This window comes from Homarus americanus, unplaced genomic scaffold, assembly GCF_018991925.1.
Source record: "Homarus americanus isolate GMGI-L3 unplaced genomic scaffold, GMGI_Hamer_2.0 scaffold2558, whole genome shotgun sequence".
In the NCBI taxonomy this organism is placed as follows: Eukaryota; Metazoa; Arthropoda; class Malacostraca; order Decapoda; family Nephropidae; genus Homarus; species Homarus americanus.
In genome coordinates this window covers 37,141-52,052 of record NW_024745671.1, presented here as the reverse complement: position 1 = coordinate 52,052, position 14,912 = coordinate 37,141, and the positions used below count along the sequence as shown (strand labels likewise).

Sequence of the window (14,912 nt, the reverse complement as noted above, 5' to 3'; positions counted from 1 at the left end):
AAGACCACTTTAACTTTGGGTAAAAAAAAACTTCCATTAACTTGAAACAAATGTGCTTAATAAATTAAAACTACCGTCTTTAATTGATAATTTTTACCAATAGTTACTAGACACCTTAACAACTAAAGCATTCCTATTTACAGGACGAGTCATTTGTAGTTACAGTACTGTGAGTTAATCGTAATGTCAGATGGACTTTGGTATTTCGATAACTAAGAATTCGCCTGTTTAAACTTTTAGCCAAACATCTCGTTCCATCACTTCATAACTACTACTCAAAACCGTGTTATTTTTAAAGTATTTTCTTGCACGTGGATATCATGCAAGTTGATTTTAACTACGTTCATGACAGACTTGACACTAGACGTCGGATAGTAGCTTGTACAACTTGTCCTTTCCTACAGATCCACAGTCTGGTTATGTCCGGCGCCAGGTCAGTTTCTACCCTGAGTCGAGGCTTCTGGGGGCTGGTGACTGTAACTCGCCCCCATTCCACGTACCTGGTAGGCAAGGTGGTCATCTTCAAGGCTACACCTGTGGCTAATACACTCACGCTCACACTAGTCCAGGTAAGACTATTTTAGCTCCTTGATGACAACATAATCAACGCTAATGTAAGTCTTTGTCCAGGAACTAATGAACGAAGGGCACTGATGCTGTTTGAAGAGATTCTTTAACCTTGTTCAAAGTTTTCGTAACTTGTGCAAGATAGCGAAAAATCAAATCCTTTAAGTCCGTGGGAAGTTGAGTATCTTGCTGGATCGTTAAGGTGGATGTGTTAAGCCAATTGGATTTTATTAGGTATCCCCGCTTCTTTCACCTGACTAAAAATACTTGGCTCCATTTAGCGTCAGTGTTTATTGGGTAAAATAAGCTGGAGATCCTGATCGTCATGAGATCTAATCAATGTTATTTTTTTGCGTTGCAGTAAGTCAGGATAGAAACCTCTGGATACCTGAGTAAGGTCTTCCAGGTAAGGTGATTGAGTGAAGGAACATTCCACCTGGAGCAAAAGATTTTCAGTGGCGATTATTGGATTTTCCTGTCCAGGCAAAGTACTGAACTGGTTACTGGAACTTGGAGAACTTCCCCCCCCCCAAAAAAAATCGCATTCTAGATTATAATAAACTCCTTGGAAAGTCGTGGCAGCTGTAACACGTGACCCGAGACGTGAGCAGAATATATAGATAAGGAGATGATTTAGAGCACACATTTTGCTGACGCACATATATCGTTTTATATTTACGTTCTTCTGTTCCTTCACCTGTACGTCTTCAAAGGCTTCTATATTTTATTGCTTCATTTTAATAACCATTCTTATTTTATTAACTCGTATAGTTTATAAATAGTATGTCAGAGGCCCCTGCAGTGTCTTCCTAGCTACTCCTTTGAACATTTATACCTCCGTCACCAGAACCTGGAGGTGGAGGGGGCGGTGGAAAGCAGACTTGGGATGATGCCGACAGGGGAGTTGGCGCTCTACGTACAGACCCACCACAACCTGCTGCTCTACTTCCGTAAGGGTGACCTCTTCGTCTTCCACAGAGAGGTGAGGAACATGGGGAATATATCTATCTGCTCATGCTTGTTGAATGTTTCCGTTCAGTCACTTCAGAAAGGTCTTGCGAACAGAAATGAAATGAGATTTGTAGCGTCAGGTCATGAAAAGGTAAGAGTCTCCCATAGGCTTTGAAGAACCGTTAGACAGTGTGGGTTCAGGATACTTTAATAAGCCGTCGGTAGAAGAGGCAGCGTAACAGGTACTAGTCCTGTTTCACCTAGGTAGACGTTGGGTGCCCGGGACGTTAACCAGCGACCACTAGGGAAGTGTTTAAACAACTTGATAAGACATTTTCCTAATTTTAATTTCCATTTATGACCCTAGATCTTGTACACTTGGGGGCCTACGTCACCTAGTTGTAGTTTCGCCTGTCTGTAGTGCAGGTGTACCTTTGGGCGTCTTCACGGACATTATATTAAATTTAAGATTTATCCTGACTTGGCAACTCCACAAGTGACCGACAAGTTTTGCGTTAACAACTCTTAAAAACTTTCTTAAACTTCCCCAGATTGAGACGACACCTGCCCTTCATCCGTTCTCGTTCCCGTTCCTGCACGGTGCCACCAACAGGGCCATGGTGGCGTACACAGGCGTCGGCCTCCTGAAGGTGTACGACGACCTGCCCACACTCCAGCTGGCTACACCCACACTATATGCTTCCGTCTACAAGCAACGTATCTCTATTTAGACACTTATACAATGTTTTAGATTAAGAAATATATTCTATTGTTACATGGTATTTTACTCGCCTGTTTTGGTTCGATTAATTGAATAAAAAAGTTGGTATAGAATTGCGGTTACTTAGTTGTTCCTTCCCGATAGGTGGTGATATATATATAGTTTTTTTTTGGGGGGGAGGGGAGGGTAACCATATATTTGAACTTGGTAAACCCAACATTAAACTCCACCTACTATAGTCATTCAGCGGCGATAGAGTGTGCTGACGAGTCGACCCGTAAACACTAGAACCACGAAGTCTACCTTCAAGTACTACACACACACACACACACACACACGACCATTTGCATCAGTCCGTGATCTTATATACCAGACGGGGTGAAGTAGTCGACACACGTCAGTCACTTGAGCCAGCTGTATGTGACTCAACCCGCGACCCATCTCCGCCACAACGATCCACCTTGGATTAAAACTGTTAAGATCCCATTTAACAAGTGCTCATCGATCGCGTCCATAACGTAATACCGTAATAAGATTTTAATAAACCTGTAATTGTAAAATCAAACTACTACTTGCCAACCAAAGTCACCATTGTGCAACCTCATCCTAGGTTAGCCTAGTCAACAAACTCTAATGTGTAAAACAAGGTGTCGTCCCCCTCTGTTTAACTCGCTACACCTTTCCAACCCCCCGCCCCCCTCCCCTCATCTGTCGTGCCTTCTGTCATTAATGTCTGGCTGTGCCATGAGCCCCAGCATGTCTTCCATCCTCTCCCCACCTTCACCACCCGTGTGTGAACTCTTGAACGAAAGCCCAATTTCTTAACCTACCATGAACGTTGGTTTCACAAGATCTCGAACTAGTTTGGTTTTCTCTTGGTCATGATCTGATGATTGTAAGTCACTGAACTCGTACACTTGGCATCTACTTAAAGAACCGTTTCAGGTACACGTAATGACTTGGGTGTTAGTTCAGGAAAACGAGGTTTGAGGGGAAATTGGATTCCTGTTGAGGTCCCATCCGGAGAAACTTTGTGGTTGTAACGGTGTTCTGTTCTGGACGGTGGCTACATGCAGGTGCAGAATGTTTCCTGGTGTAAGGAAGCATATTTGTACATTGTATACAGGTGGAAAATGCCCACTATTCACAGGTGAACAAAGCTGAGCTGTAGTAATCTCAACACTGAATAAGTAAGTTATATCATGGTACTATCGGGTAACAAGCCATTGATAGCCCAATTTAACCAGGAGAAGCGAAGTACGTCATATCAGGCGAAGTGGTGAGGATGACGTCATACCAGGTAAAGCAAAGGATGACGTCATACTTGGAGAAGCGGTGAGGATTACGTCATACCGGGTGACGCGATGAGGATAACGTCATCGAGTGAAGCGGTCCGGAGAAGTAGCACAACGTGTCGTGGTAAAAGGTCAACTTGAATGAAGTTGAAACCAATCTAATCTCTGGTCTTGAAATTTGACCAGAGTTTTTATATCCAAACAGTGAGTGAATCTGAAGTCCTCATACTCGGGAATGATTGTGAACCGCCCAACAGGCTGAACAGCTCCACCTCAGTATTAATAGCAGCTGGCTGGTGGTGCCACCTCCACCTGCCGCCTCACTCTAAAATCGTCCCGGGCGGTGGGTTGTGGCACTGGCACACTCACTGCTACCATCACCAGTGCCTCTACCCCGGTGGCCCGCCGATAACCGTTTCAATACATTGTCAAGTGTGTGATATTGGGTGGATGAACTAGTTGAGATATAAAGGGGAAGAGATTCATAAGTGACCATAAATTATTTAACACGTACAGTAGTGAAGTGTGTGGGAAGCAATGCTGCCTCTAGCCTCTGCAATCCGACTGGGGTTGCCTAAGCCCCTACAGCAGAGGTCACACGCTGGCGAGGATGTGGCCACTAGGCTGGCCCGGGCCTTCGTGGCGTGTGATGTGGGTGTGCTACGGGCGTGTCTGGAAGAGGGCGTGGACCCTAATCTTCCTCTAGCGGGGGGACATACGCCTATTACTCTCCTACTCTCCACGGCCACGTCAGACCGTTGGGAAGACTTGATAAAGCTGTTGCTGGAGGCAGGAGCTTCGCCACACACCCGCGACCCCCGAGGCACCCCGCTCGTGTCACTGCTCATCATCGCCTGCAGTACAGATTTGGTACGATTTGTCTTGGACAAAGGCGCAGATGTCAACGCTTGTGGTCCAAGTGGCGACACGCCCGTGCAGGTTGCTGTCCACTACCGCCAAGTTGAGAGTCTACGCCTCCTGCTGCAGCGCGGCGCCGACCCCAACACACACTCCTGTGACGGCAACACTCCTCTCATGTGGGCTGCAGGACGCAGCAATGGGATAGGCATGCAAAGATCCCTCTCTTGTGTCAGACTCCTCCTCAAACACGGCGCTCAGGCCAACTTTAGAAACCGTAGAGGGTTCACCCCGCTAATGGCTGCGTCAGTCATACGCGAGACAGAGACGGTGCGCACCCTGCTGGCCGCAGGCGCCGATCCAGATTCGACAGATGAAAAGGGAGAGACTGCCCTCATTAAGGCTGCCGATTCCGATGCCGAAAGCGTGGTAAAAGAACTCCTGGTGGGTAAAGCGAGTGTCAACCGGCAGAGTAGAGCTGGCTGTACAGCACTGATGAGCGCTGTGTCAATGGCGGTGATGACCAAACTGCTGCAACATCATGCAGACCCTACGCTGGCAGCTCAGGACGGCAACACACCGCTGCACCACCAGGCCATGGGGAACCGCCCCGAGCTGGCACTTTCCCTGCTCGAGTATGGTGCCGTCCTGGAGGCAAGGAATGACCAAGGCAACACACCACTGCAGACGGCTATACGCTGCAGGGGCTACGCCGTCACACACCTCCTGCTGGACACGGGTGCCAATTGTACCTCCGTCAACGACATGGGTGTATCCGTGCTTCACGACGCCCTGCTGCCCTGGGACTACTACAACACGCACGACATATTCCCCGCCCTCAACACCCCGACACTCATGGCAGAGCTCTTGTACTACTACTGCAGCGGCTCTGAAATGACACAGGGCATCGTCGAGAGGCTGTTGGAGCGAGAGGCGGATCCAGGGCTTGAAGGGGAGCAGGGGGTCACGCCCCTCATGCTGGTCGCCGCCTGCGGACACGAGCGACTCCTGCGGCTATTCCTTGAGAGAGGAGCTTCCCCGGCCACCTGTGATGCCCTAGGCCGCACTGCCCTTGCCTACGCCTGCAAGTGGGGCCACACCCGCCTGGTGAGCGCCCTCCTCACCTACGGCAGCCCCGTCAACACCCTCGACACCCACAACAACCTTCCCATCTACTACGCCGCCCAATACGCCCACACGCCCATACTCTTAACCCTCATGGTCGAATTTGCATTTTATGTCTGTTGTCACGGTCCTTGACAGCTACGAAAGACCGGGCCATAATACGAGACAAGACGAGCCTCGACTGTCAGGACCATAAAATTCACTATGATGAACCCACAGTTGATAGTCTCACTACACGACTGACTTCGAATTAACAAAGTCATGACTAAATGATCGTGATAACATACATATAATCACGATCATTTAGTATTACGAGATATTGTCCTCATACTGGCCGGAGATAAGATGGCTCTTAAGAGATAACCTAAGATAACCTCACATTTCCTCGAGGTAACTGTGTTGTGTTCTGGTCGAAGTTTCTAAGTGTGTATATCCATAGTTTAACTTGCCTGACTCTCACCACCTGGTAATAAAGCCAACAGACCATACTGAAGCCTCTACCATCATCATACTGTTTACTACTCAATCTTATTTATCATATTAATGCCTTTGAATTATTTATACTTATGAACATACAACTGTGAAATATTCTACTAAAATAATGACTTTCAATTCAGAGTTTTTCGTTCATCTCACGACATCAACACCAGAGAGATAAGGGACAGATATTTTACCCATAACAAAATTAAAAGTTCAGATAATATAATTGACTCTTAGAAGCTACAATAATTTTAACTTATAATCAGTGTTTAAGCTAGCAATTTATAAGTGTCTACCACCTTTTATAAGTGTGTTTTAATATAATAGTGCCAGACACCTCTTGTGTTTTTATTTTATGTTGACGAGATCTTAAGTGTATTTGAGGTGACGATAATTTTCATTGAAGTATTATTATTTTTTTATAGCCTGGTTGCCTGTTATCCAGACTTGACCTAATACTCCTAGGTTAGGTTAGGATTACAGTAGACGGTTTGTGTCGTTTGCTTCAGAAGTTTATTAGGGATCAACTAATCAAGGTAACTGTGATAGACTGGTGTTATAGTGAAATATACAAAAATGTTTATAAAATTTTAAATAAATAATGAAATGTATAAATGTTTATAAGTTATGCCTAAAACAATCATATACTTTTCCACACCAGAAATTAATATAGGATTAATGTATCGATGAAGAGATAAAGTTCCATATAAATTTTCTGAAGTCATATGAAGCTGAACTGACTACAGAGGATCGGAATCTATATGCAGAAAATACTCTTGTTTATCGATCTCGAAACGCTATACCCTAAGTCTATGGTTCTACACTAAACAACAACTCTTGGTATTTAATAAATACTGAAATACTATGATTATTTTACCTTGAATAACAGAAAGAAGCACCGATAACCATTGAGGATTCATTTAATAACCTTCCCCTGTAATTAGGTTCTTGCTTACGAGGTTCTTAAGTGATGTTGTGCTTATAGCCTAACTGGGTCCGTGGGTCACAGTTGGTAAGAAAAATATAATTACTATCAACATCAAAACAACAACAAATTATGTAAAGTTATGATATTAAGTAAAAGTGAAACACGATTAGATTGTTGGGTGAGTGAGTTTGTGTCTGGATATGATTATATTTTTTATTACGTTCCATTATCATATGACACTGTGTTGCCGCTGTTAAAGAAACACCCTTCCTTATGTGTGGGTTCATTATGACAGGACGTGGCCTTATAAACCATATGCAGAGAATAATTCACTAAGTTAAATTAAAAACCTTAACCATGATCAGTAAATGTAAAGTGAAAATGGGTTAAAGTAAAAAGCAAATGAAACTAACGTATCTAAGTGGTAGTAACTGGGTAAAGAGCTTTAAGTATAGTCGTTGTGTTCTGTCACTCACGCAGTAAACAAATGATTCAGAGATGACTAGTTTAGGCTGTTGGTGGTGAAGGACAATATGTCAATAACACCACGCGAGGAAGGCTGCTCCTTAGTGGAAGTACTTCAGAAGGCTTCGTATGTGTGGCGACTTACTCATTCGTTCATAGTGTATCGTAGAGAGTGAAGTAGTAACGCTGGAATATAAATCAAACGAGATACTAACAGTATTGTGGAGAAACGAAACTATGGTGGAAATATATTACTGAACATTTATGTGAAACTTGACTTGTGGGAGTGAATTCGACGAAATGTCTTTTTTTTTTAATATCGAACCCCGTGTGTTGCTCCTGGGAATGGTATAGACTTTGTATTTAGACTGAATTATCTCTCGGTGAAATTTCAAAAGGATATTTCTCGTGTATGAAGCTCAGAAAATACCAATCAATCACACGAATGTCACAAGTGGAATGAGGAGTCACTCAACAACGAAATACGAACATATAAAGGTAAGTGTTTGCTGTGTATTTATACTCCAATAATTCTGACTCTCAAAAATTTTAATTGTCGACTGACCAAAGCAGCGGTCCGTAATCCTCATATTTCCGGCCGTATGCGGTTAGAAAATTTATATATCCGACCGGCATTAATCAATCAGAGTACCGTCTTTATATCTGAGGGTTGGCGACCGCAGTCCTCCACTCTAAACGTTCTAGGGCTGTTGTATCAATCCTCCAAGGTTTTTTTCTCTGTGGACCCAGTTTTTCAATTTCATTCATCCATCCCAGTCTCTGCCTTCCCCTGGTCCCCCTACCCTCAACTTTGCCCATTAATATTTCTGTTATCATCCCCTTGTCCCTAATTATAGGACCATGATGGCATCTAAAATATATGACGAGTGGCCGGTAAAGTTGATAAGGTAAAATAGACTGCTTAAAAATAATAAAACAAACACCTAACCTGATATATTTTGTAGGACTGGGAAACAAGACCTAACAGCAGACAACACACACACACGAGTACATATAATAACGATAACAGTCGGAAATCAGAGAATGTTTATCTAAGATTCTGAGTAAGAATTTTTTTTTCGATTTATTTTTAAAGGTCTTTTTTTGTTTTTAAGCTGACGAGGTCAGTCATCTTGTTGATACACAGTTGTATTTCCTGGACCTGTATATTAATGTCCTGAGACACACTCACAAAATTGCAGCCATTGTTGAACTCTTGGAGAAAAAATGATTGCATCAGATAACATCCAAACGAATATATTACATATTCTTTTCAATGTTTGGTTCAACCTCCTGTTGCCAGCAGACTTACGTAAAGAACACCTACTGTACCGCCCAAAGCTCACTCACACAAAGGAACTTGTGGAAGCAGCTTTGAATAAACTTGAACCAGATTTCACAAAATTGCAGATGTTATTCAGTCTCAAATTTCACATGAGTCTTAGTAACCATTTCCTTGGTATTGTTGAACGTAAGACATAATTTTCTGTTGCGTTAATACTTAAATTTTGGTGCTGTATACCAGTACTTGTCTGAGTAGATGATTTAATAATTTATTTCTTAATATCCAATTTCATAGTTTATTACTAAATTACACTTTAATGGCTGCGACCTATTACTGATTCTCGTTTGTAATGGTCGGTTACTGTGTAATATTGTGGGCCCCTGGACGAGAGTAATTACTAACTTTATCACTTATTCAAAGACTTTAATTATTGAAGCACAGTGATGCATCATACCATCAACGAGGAGAAATATTTAGTTACACAGCCGTAAAGACAGAGGCAACTATTGTAGTACGTGAGACCTATTGACCCCATCACCTGCTATAAGGCGATGTGTACAGTTGAACAGAAAGGCTGCTGTTGATATATGCCTAAGGTGCTGAAGGTCGGTATAATTTACAACTAATTAATACAACTCTTAAAACACTACCAGGTGATGCAGGGAGAGTTAACAAGAGCCTCGTGTAACACTTTATTGAAAAAATTATTGATATATTGTACAGGTTACCTACACTGTATGGTGTGTGTGTGGGTTGGTGGAAAGACGCTTACACTGTACTTCCTGACGGCCTAGCGCTGGCGTGGAAGAAGCTGACACTGTGGGTAGACACGCCCACACGCCCCCGTCATCATATCGCGGTTTTCACTGTACCATCTTAAGAAAAAAAAGGATTTATATGTTAATAGTATAGCCATTGCTAATGCTCAATTCATAAGCATTGAAATTATTTAAATTCAGAAAACAGAAATTATAATAACATTGTTTTTTTCTCTCTCTCACTTTTATCTATCTATTTATTTAGCTCTCCTATGACCAATTAACCTTTATTGTGGATAACACTCACCCGCCAAGTGCCTTTAGAGCCTCGCACATCAGCCATCCAAGGCAACCAGGCGAAGATGTAGCCATCCTCAACATCCACCCACTCACAGCCCCCAATGACACACCCACCTGCACTCCACCCACTTCCCACCCTCCACCTCTTCTCCTGTCAATGTAAGGAAGGAGGGACCAGGGATCATCGAGTATCATGGATGACGGTGATGTGGTTATGGTGGTGTGACTGGAATTATTTTCGCCATTCTGTTGTATTTTAGAACCATTTTTTATTGTCTCTGAATTTCTGAAACAAACACAATTCTCGTTCAAAATATACGAGTTAGCCATCAATATTTTCTTCTGGATTTCTGTCGTGAATTTTTCTGGCCGTTTTCTGTAGTTACCATATCTGAAGGAGTAACTCTTGTGTTTTTCTTTATCTTCAAACGTTGGTTCAGACCATCGACGAACATAATCTTGGGTAAGAAGAGACTGTATATTCCTTCCCTGGGGTCCATTAACATTGTTGTTATTATTATTGTTATTGTTGTTATTATTGTTGTTGTTATTATTGTTGTTGTTGATGTTGACAATATTGATGACAACCTGTAAGATGATCATCATGAGGTTGACGAAGCCGAAGTAGGAGAAGCTCTGCTGCTTGGGACAGTAGGCTGAGGAGTCCCTGCCCTCCACCACGGCTTGGAGTGACATCCTTCACACTGTTGGCAAGATGTTAACACTTGAGATAACCAGATAAGCTTGGACACACCGGCCTGATTCCTTCTTTAGTACAGACGAAAATATCTGAAGTTAACACAATATTCTAGTGATTTTGCTTTACTTTATTTTGATTTTATCCTTTTAAAGTAAGATGAAGTATCTCGGATCAAACTCCATCTTGGATTTAGATATTTTTTTGTGACAATTATCCTAGATAGTTTTATCAATTATGATTTACTAGTCTCCCGATAGTTCCAGTGTTAGTACTACAGGAAGAAGCTAGAGTACAGTACCCGGAGACAACCTGCCATGTTTGATAGGGTCACACTGGATAACACCCTTCTCACATCTGTCCCAACAAGGTATCGAACTAAAGTCACTGGAGGAAGAGATAAGCGCGATACTTAAAATTATACCACCTTGAGGTTGTCCACGATACACACCCTTGATTTACACTTCTTTAGTTATAATTACTGAAGTTAATGCCATAATGATCACCTATTGTATCGTAAGGTTCATAATTTCTACACACCATTAATGCACCGCTTAAACGGGTAAAATATATTGGTTCCTCATTAACACTTGATAAATCATTACGAGTATCATTTAATAAGGAGTTAATAAGTCACTTTAAGTACCACCAGTTAGTAAGTCATTTCAAACAACACGTGTAATACAATCAGTGCAGCTTTAGATACTCAGTCAGTTACCAGTCAGCGAGGTGGAGTGTGGAGGGAGCCAGCAGCCTACTGAGCGACCAGCAAACTGACAACTGACTACTGCCGCTACGCCCCTGCTGAGCGCCCTCCCTGAACTACCGCTACCTGACCGCTCTAAACATAATGAACTATTTCATTCTGTTGCTAAATTTTCCTCTCCTTTTGGTCTGTATTCCATGCCTCACTGTTACCAATATTTGCCGTTTGATGTTTTGTTCTACCCGTTACTAAGTGGCAGAACGTCACGAAAGAAAAGCATTACGTCACAAAATAGAATCAGTACGTCACGGGTGATGCGTTACACGGTAGTCGACGAGGCTTGACGTAGCGGTGTAGGAGTTTAGGTCAATAGTGTAGCGTTAGCGGCACCTGGGAAGTAGATGGCCCTTACCCTGCCATCATCTCTGTCTTCCTAACTCTCCCCCTCTCTAATCCTCCCCCTCTCTAATCCCCCCTCTCTAATCCCCCATCTCTCTTACTTCCTCCTCAACCATCTTACCTATGAGAAGTAAAGGGCATATTAAGGCCTGTCCCGGGCCCTATTACTTAAAGGCCCAGGTCTTAATGGACCACCTAACCACCTAATGGACCACCTAATCTTAACAGGTCCAGATCTTAATTGGCTCCCAGGATAGACCTAACTTAACGATAAGGATTAGGGCCTGTTAGAACTGGGGCCCATAAGGATTGCTACCCATTAGAACTAGAACCAAATCCTAATTCGTAGGTTAAGGTTTGAGGCCTTTTAAAACTGGGGCCCGACCAGCCATCCCTCCCTCCCCATCACCTTCCCGCCACATGTGTCGTCATGATCGTTCATCGAGGTCCTTTCTTTACAGATGACGTGCCACAACACACATGACCCCGCTGCCTGACGTGTGTGTGTATTTAGCAGACAAAACATACCGTACGTGGTTGAGAGTCACGATATATGAGCATGTAACTTCCTTGTAATTCCGTCTTCACTGCCGAGTATCTCACTTAGAAATTACGAAGATTTGTTATCGAAAAGAAGTATCGCAATTATTGAAGAAAACTGAAGCACCAAAGCTGCTGAATGCTTCTGGGTCTTGACTTGTTTCTTTTACCAAAATAATACGCTTCATTCATGACTTACTTTACCTGCATGAAACTCCGAAGTTCTGAACGTCTCTGAATTTCTCGTCTTCCCACAGATGGCACTGTAGTTTCTAATTTAGGGTTGATACAATTCAAGCAGAAGAGCAAAGGGACTTTTATTCGTGACCAAAGTAGAAACAATAAGTCGAATTGTAATGTAAGAAACTCCTCGTACTGATGTAACTTTACCACTCACTATAACATATAGAGACCAAACTCGTGTTAACTAACCTAATAAGTCTGTTGAGTCTTGTTAAAGGTAATTGAAAAACAGTTTTAAATGCTTTTGTTTAATTTTATGAATTTTACGTATATTTTTCTCATCTTTGGTGATCCTTGGCGATGGTACTCAGATGGATAAGGCAGGAAGGTGGTACCATCTCTCATACCAGCTGCCTCACTCCACAGTAGGTGGTGGTGAAAAGGAGGATGACAAACGGTCAACCCGCTCTTTAACATCAGCACCTTCACAGATGGTAACAAAATGGACAACGATCCGGCTCTTCACCACCACCTGTCACACCAACGCGAGGAGACAACCTGATAATGGAAAGGGGAAGGAGGGGGTATTAAAGGTCTCATACCCCCCTTTACCCTATACCTCACCCCTTGATGGAGGTGGTGAGCAGTCTGGTAGGAGATTGACACAGTTCTCGGAGGTCATCTGTACCACCGTCTCCCTCCAGCTTCCCCCCTGACCAGTCACTAACCTGCAGGAGAAAAACACATTATGAGACGTTCTACTTAAATAATATACAGAAGACATCAGTAATTGAATGTATAACTGAGATACAATAATGATGAACCTAATCAGGAAAAATATATATCTAGAGTTTTCTAAATTGTTATCTACTGCAAAACTTAAGATCTAGATAATGGTACTAAGAAACCCTGGCAGTTATAGCACTTAAAACAAGAAATATTAAGAGTGATAATCCCATGGTTAAAATACACATGTGACGTCTCAGCTTCACTAACAAAACATTCCTCAGTAATGTGTCCATGATTATGAGTAAATAGAACTTTCTACTTGTGGGGGGTTATCCTAGCGCCCTAGAGTAAGGATTATCACCTGAAGAAGATAATCCTAACGCCGGAGTTGTCTTTACTACCTGAGGATAAGTACCTGAGAATAGACAGGATTAGGTGTCTCTTGGCTGCCTGAGTCACTTCACAGCCTAGCCTTGCCAGACACTGAGGACTGCTGGGGATGTGTTGGAGTAGCCTCAGTACACGCCCGCCAGTCAGGTGTCCTTGTTTCTCATAACGTCTACATGAACATCTTTGTTTTGGTGTGTTTACTGATTTTTTGTCCTTTTTTAGTCCACCCTTAATAAGCCATTCGTCTAAGAGTCGTTTTCTATGATTGTCAGATGTTGTTCTCTCTACGTTAGGTATTTTCTCTCTGTTGTTTTTGTCAACAGATTCGTCACCATCAGGAAATATCAGTTCTGTTTCCCCGAGTGTTCTTCCCATACCGTTGGCATTATTGTTATTGTTATTATTATTGTTGTTGTTATTGTTATTGTTGTTATTATTGTTGTTAATGTTGATATTGATGATGTTGATGGCGAGTTGGAAGCCAATCATGAGGAAGGCGATATAGCCCAGCGGGTCGAATGTGTTGGAGCAATAGTCTCTCTTCACCATGCTGTGTCCCGCTGACTCCATTTTGCCCCACATCACACACACACACGTTTGATGCCTTCCCTGCCCTTACCTGACCTAGTCCTCTCTTTGGCAGACTAAGATGTCAGACAGTATTATAACACTTTGAGAATACGTAACCCTGGCACGTTCACAAGTCTTCCGTCAATAATCAGGTGTTTTAGAGTCCATTTTCTGTCACACTAACCTGGCCAATATAAACATACCATTGTTATTATTGTCTTATGAGGTATCTGAGGAGAGTTACCCATTCTTGTAACTCAACTTTCTTTCCAGGAACGTGACGAAAGCTTCTCATTCATTCATTAGCTTTATAGGTGGCGTACAATAATGACGACGTGTGTGAGGGAGGGCCGTGTGTCGGAGTGAGGGAGACGCGGGAGGGCTGCTCAACCCCATGTAGTGTGGGAAGCAACTGACCTCCTCCTCATGGTTACACTCCCGTCAGTCTTCATACGTGGGAGGAGTGTACGTTCGTGGTGATGCGCAGGTGGTGGTGCGCCGCATTTATGAGTGATATCACTTGACGCATAAAATTGACCAGTGATGTGAACCTCTGATGTTATCTACCCTTGTAACAGGTTGGTGGGAGGGACAACAGTAGTGAAAATTATAATATTTTGGACAGTTCACTTTTACGGTCGACAATCTTATCTCTCTATCTCTCTTCATATATATATATATATATATATATATATATATATATATATATATATATATATATATATATATATATATATATATATATATATATATATAAGAAACTATTTATCGAAATCTGTGACGTCAAGTGGAGCCCCCTATGAGTACAGCCGGGCACTACAACAGCAGCACTGACCAAGTGGGTTGTTGTAGACCAATCACGGGGATCTGTTACACACAATGTTGTCTCCAGATCTGATTACCGCAGTTGTGTATTTATATGAGATGGTTTATAGGTGAAACTGTTATTAAATTAAAGCAGAGAT

The 14,912-nt window shown here is 42.6% G+C and overlaps 4 protein-coding genes across 6 annotated transcripts in view; 2 read left to right on the top strand and 2 right to left on the bottom strand.

Moving 5' to 3' along the window:
- The window catches only part of LOC121878738, a 30,458-nt gene extending 28,165 nt beyond the window's left edge, over positions 1 to 2,293 (top strand). The window contains exons 41-43 of the mRNA XM_042385095.1: positions 405 to 569; positions 1,415 to 1,549; positions 2,070 to 2,293. Of these exons, the coding sequence (XP_042241029.1) occupies positions 405 to 569; positions 1,415 to 1,549; positions 2,070 to 2,249 (480 nt within the window). The 3' untranslated portion in view covers positions 2,250 to 2,293. The remainder of the gene's footprint in view (positions 1 to 404; positions 570 to 1,414; positions 1,550 to 2,069) is intronic.
- A 1,508-nt stretch (positions 2,294 to 3,801) lies between these two features.
- LOC121878728 (ankyrin-1-like) overlaps positions 3,802 to 14,912 on the top strand; it is a 42,912-nt gene continuing 31,801 nt past the window's right edge. For both annotated transcript variants that reach the window (XM_042385075.1, XM_042385077.1), the window contains exon 1: positions 3,802 to 7,888. In XM_042385075.1, coding sequence (XP_042241009.1) covers positions 4,072 to 5,652 — 1,581 coding nt within the window. In that variant the 5' untranslated portion in view covers positions 3,802 to 4,071 and the 3' untranslated portion in view covers positions 5,653 to 7,888. The remainder of the gene's footprint in view (positions 7,889 to 14,912) is intronic.
- LOC121878731 (M-phase inducer phosphatase-like) lies at positions 9,355 to 11,205 on the bottom strand. 2 transcript variants are annotated; one of them, XM_042385081.1, is made up of 3 exons: positions 11,149 to 11,205; positions 9,741 to 10,437; positions 9,355 to 9,550 (listed from the first exon to the last, which is right to left on the bottom strand). In XM_042385081.1, exons 2-3 carry the CDS (start codon positions 10,427 to 10,429, stop codon positions 9,466 to 9,468), a joined length of 774 nt encoding a protein of 257 aa, XP_042241015.1. In that variant the 5' UTR covers positions 10,430 to 10,437; positions 11,149 to 11,205; the 3' UTR covers positions 9,355 to 9,465. The 2 variants fall into 2 exon arrangements, with proteins under 2 accessions (XP_042241015.1, XP_042241016.1); XM_042385082.1 differs by lacking the exon at positions 11,149 to 11,205 and having other exon boundaries at positions 9,741 to 11,128.
- On the bottom strand, positions 12,551 to 14,388 carry LOC121878732 (probable serine/threonine-protein kinase DDB_G0271402). Its single transcript, XM_042385083.1, has 2 exons — positions 13,403 to 14,388; positions 12,551 to 12,986 (listed from the first exon to the last, which is right to left on the bottom strand). The coding sequence occupies exons 1-2, from the start codon at positions 13,957 to 13,959 to the stop codon at positions 12,872 to 12,874; spliced, it is 672 nt and encodes a 223-aa protein (XP_042241017.1). The 5' UTR covers positions 13,960 to 14,388; the 3' UTR covers positions 12,551 to 12,871.

What these genes read in the sequence shown, in the direction of transcription:
- LOC121878731 (XM_042385081.1), bottom strand. Translation starts at nt 10,429, where the DNA reads ATGTCACTCCAAGCCGTGGTGGAGGGCAGGGACTCCTCAGCCTACTGT. An exon ending in GCTCTAAAGGCACTTGGCGG is followed by an intron (nt 9,551 to 9,740) that starts GTGAGTGTTATC and finishes TTTTTTCTTAAG; the next exon opens with ATGGTACAGTGAAAACCGCG.
- LOC121878732 (XM_042385083.1), bottom strand. Translation starts at nt 13,959, where the DNA reads ATGTGGGGCAAAATGGAGTCAGCGGGACACAGCATGGTGAAGAGAGAC. An exon ending in CTAATCCTGTCTATTCTCAG is followed by an intron (nt 12,987 to 13,402) that starts GTACTTATCCTC and finishes TTTCTCCTGCAG; the next exon opens with GTTAGTGACTGGTCAGGGGG.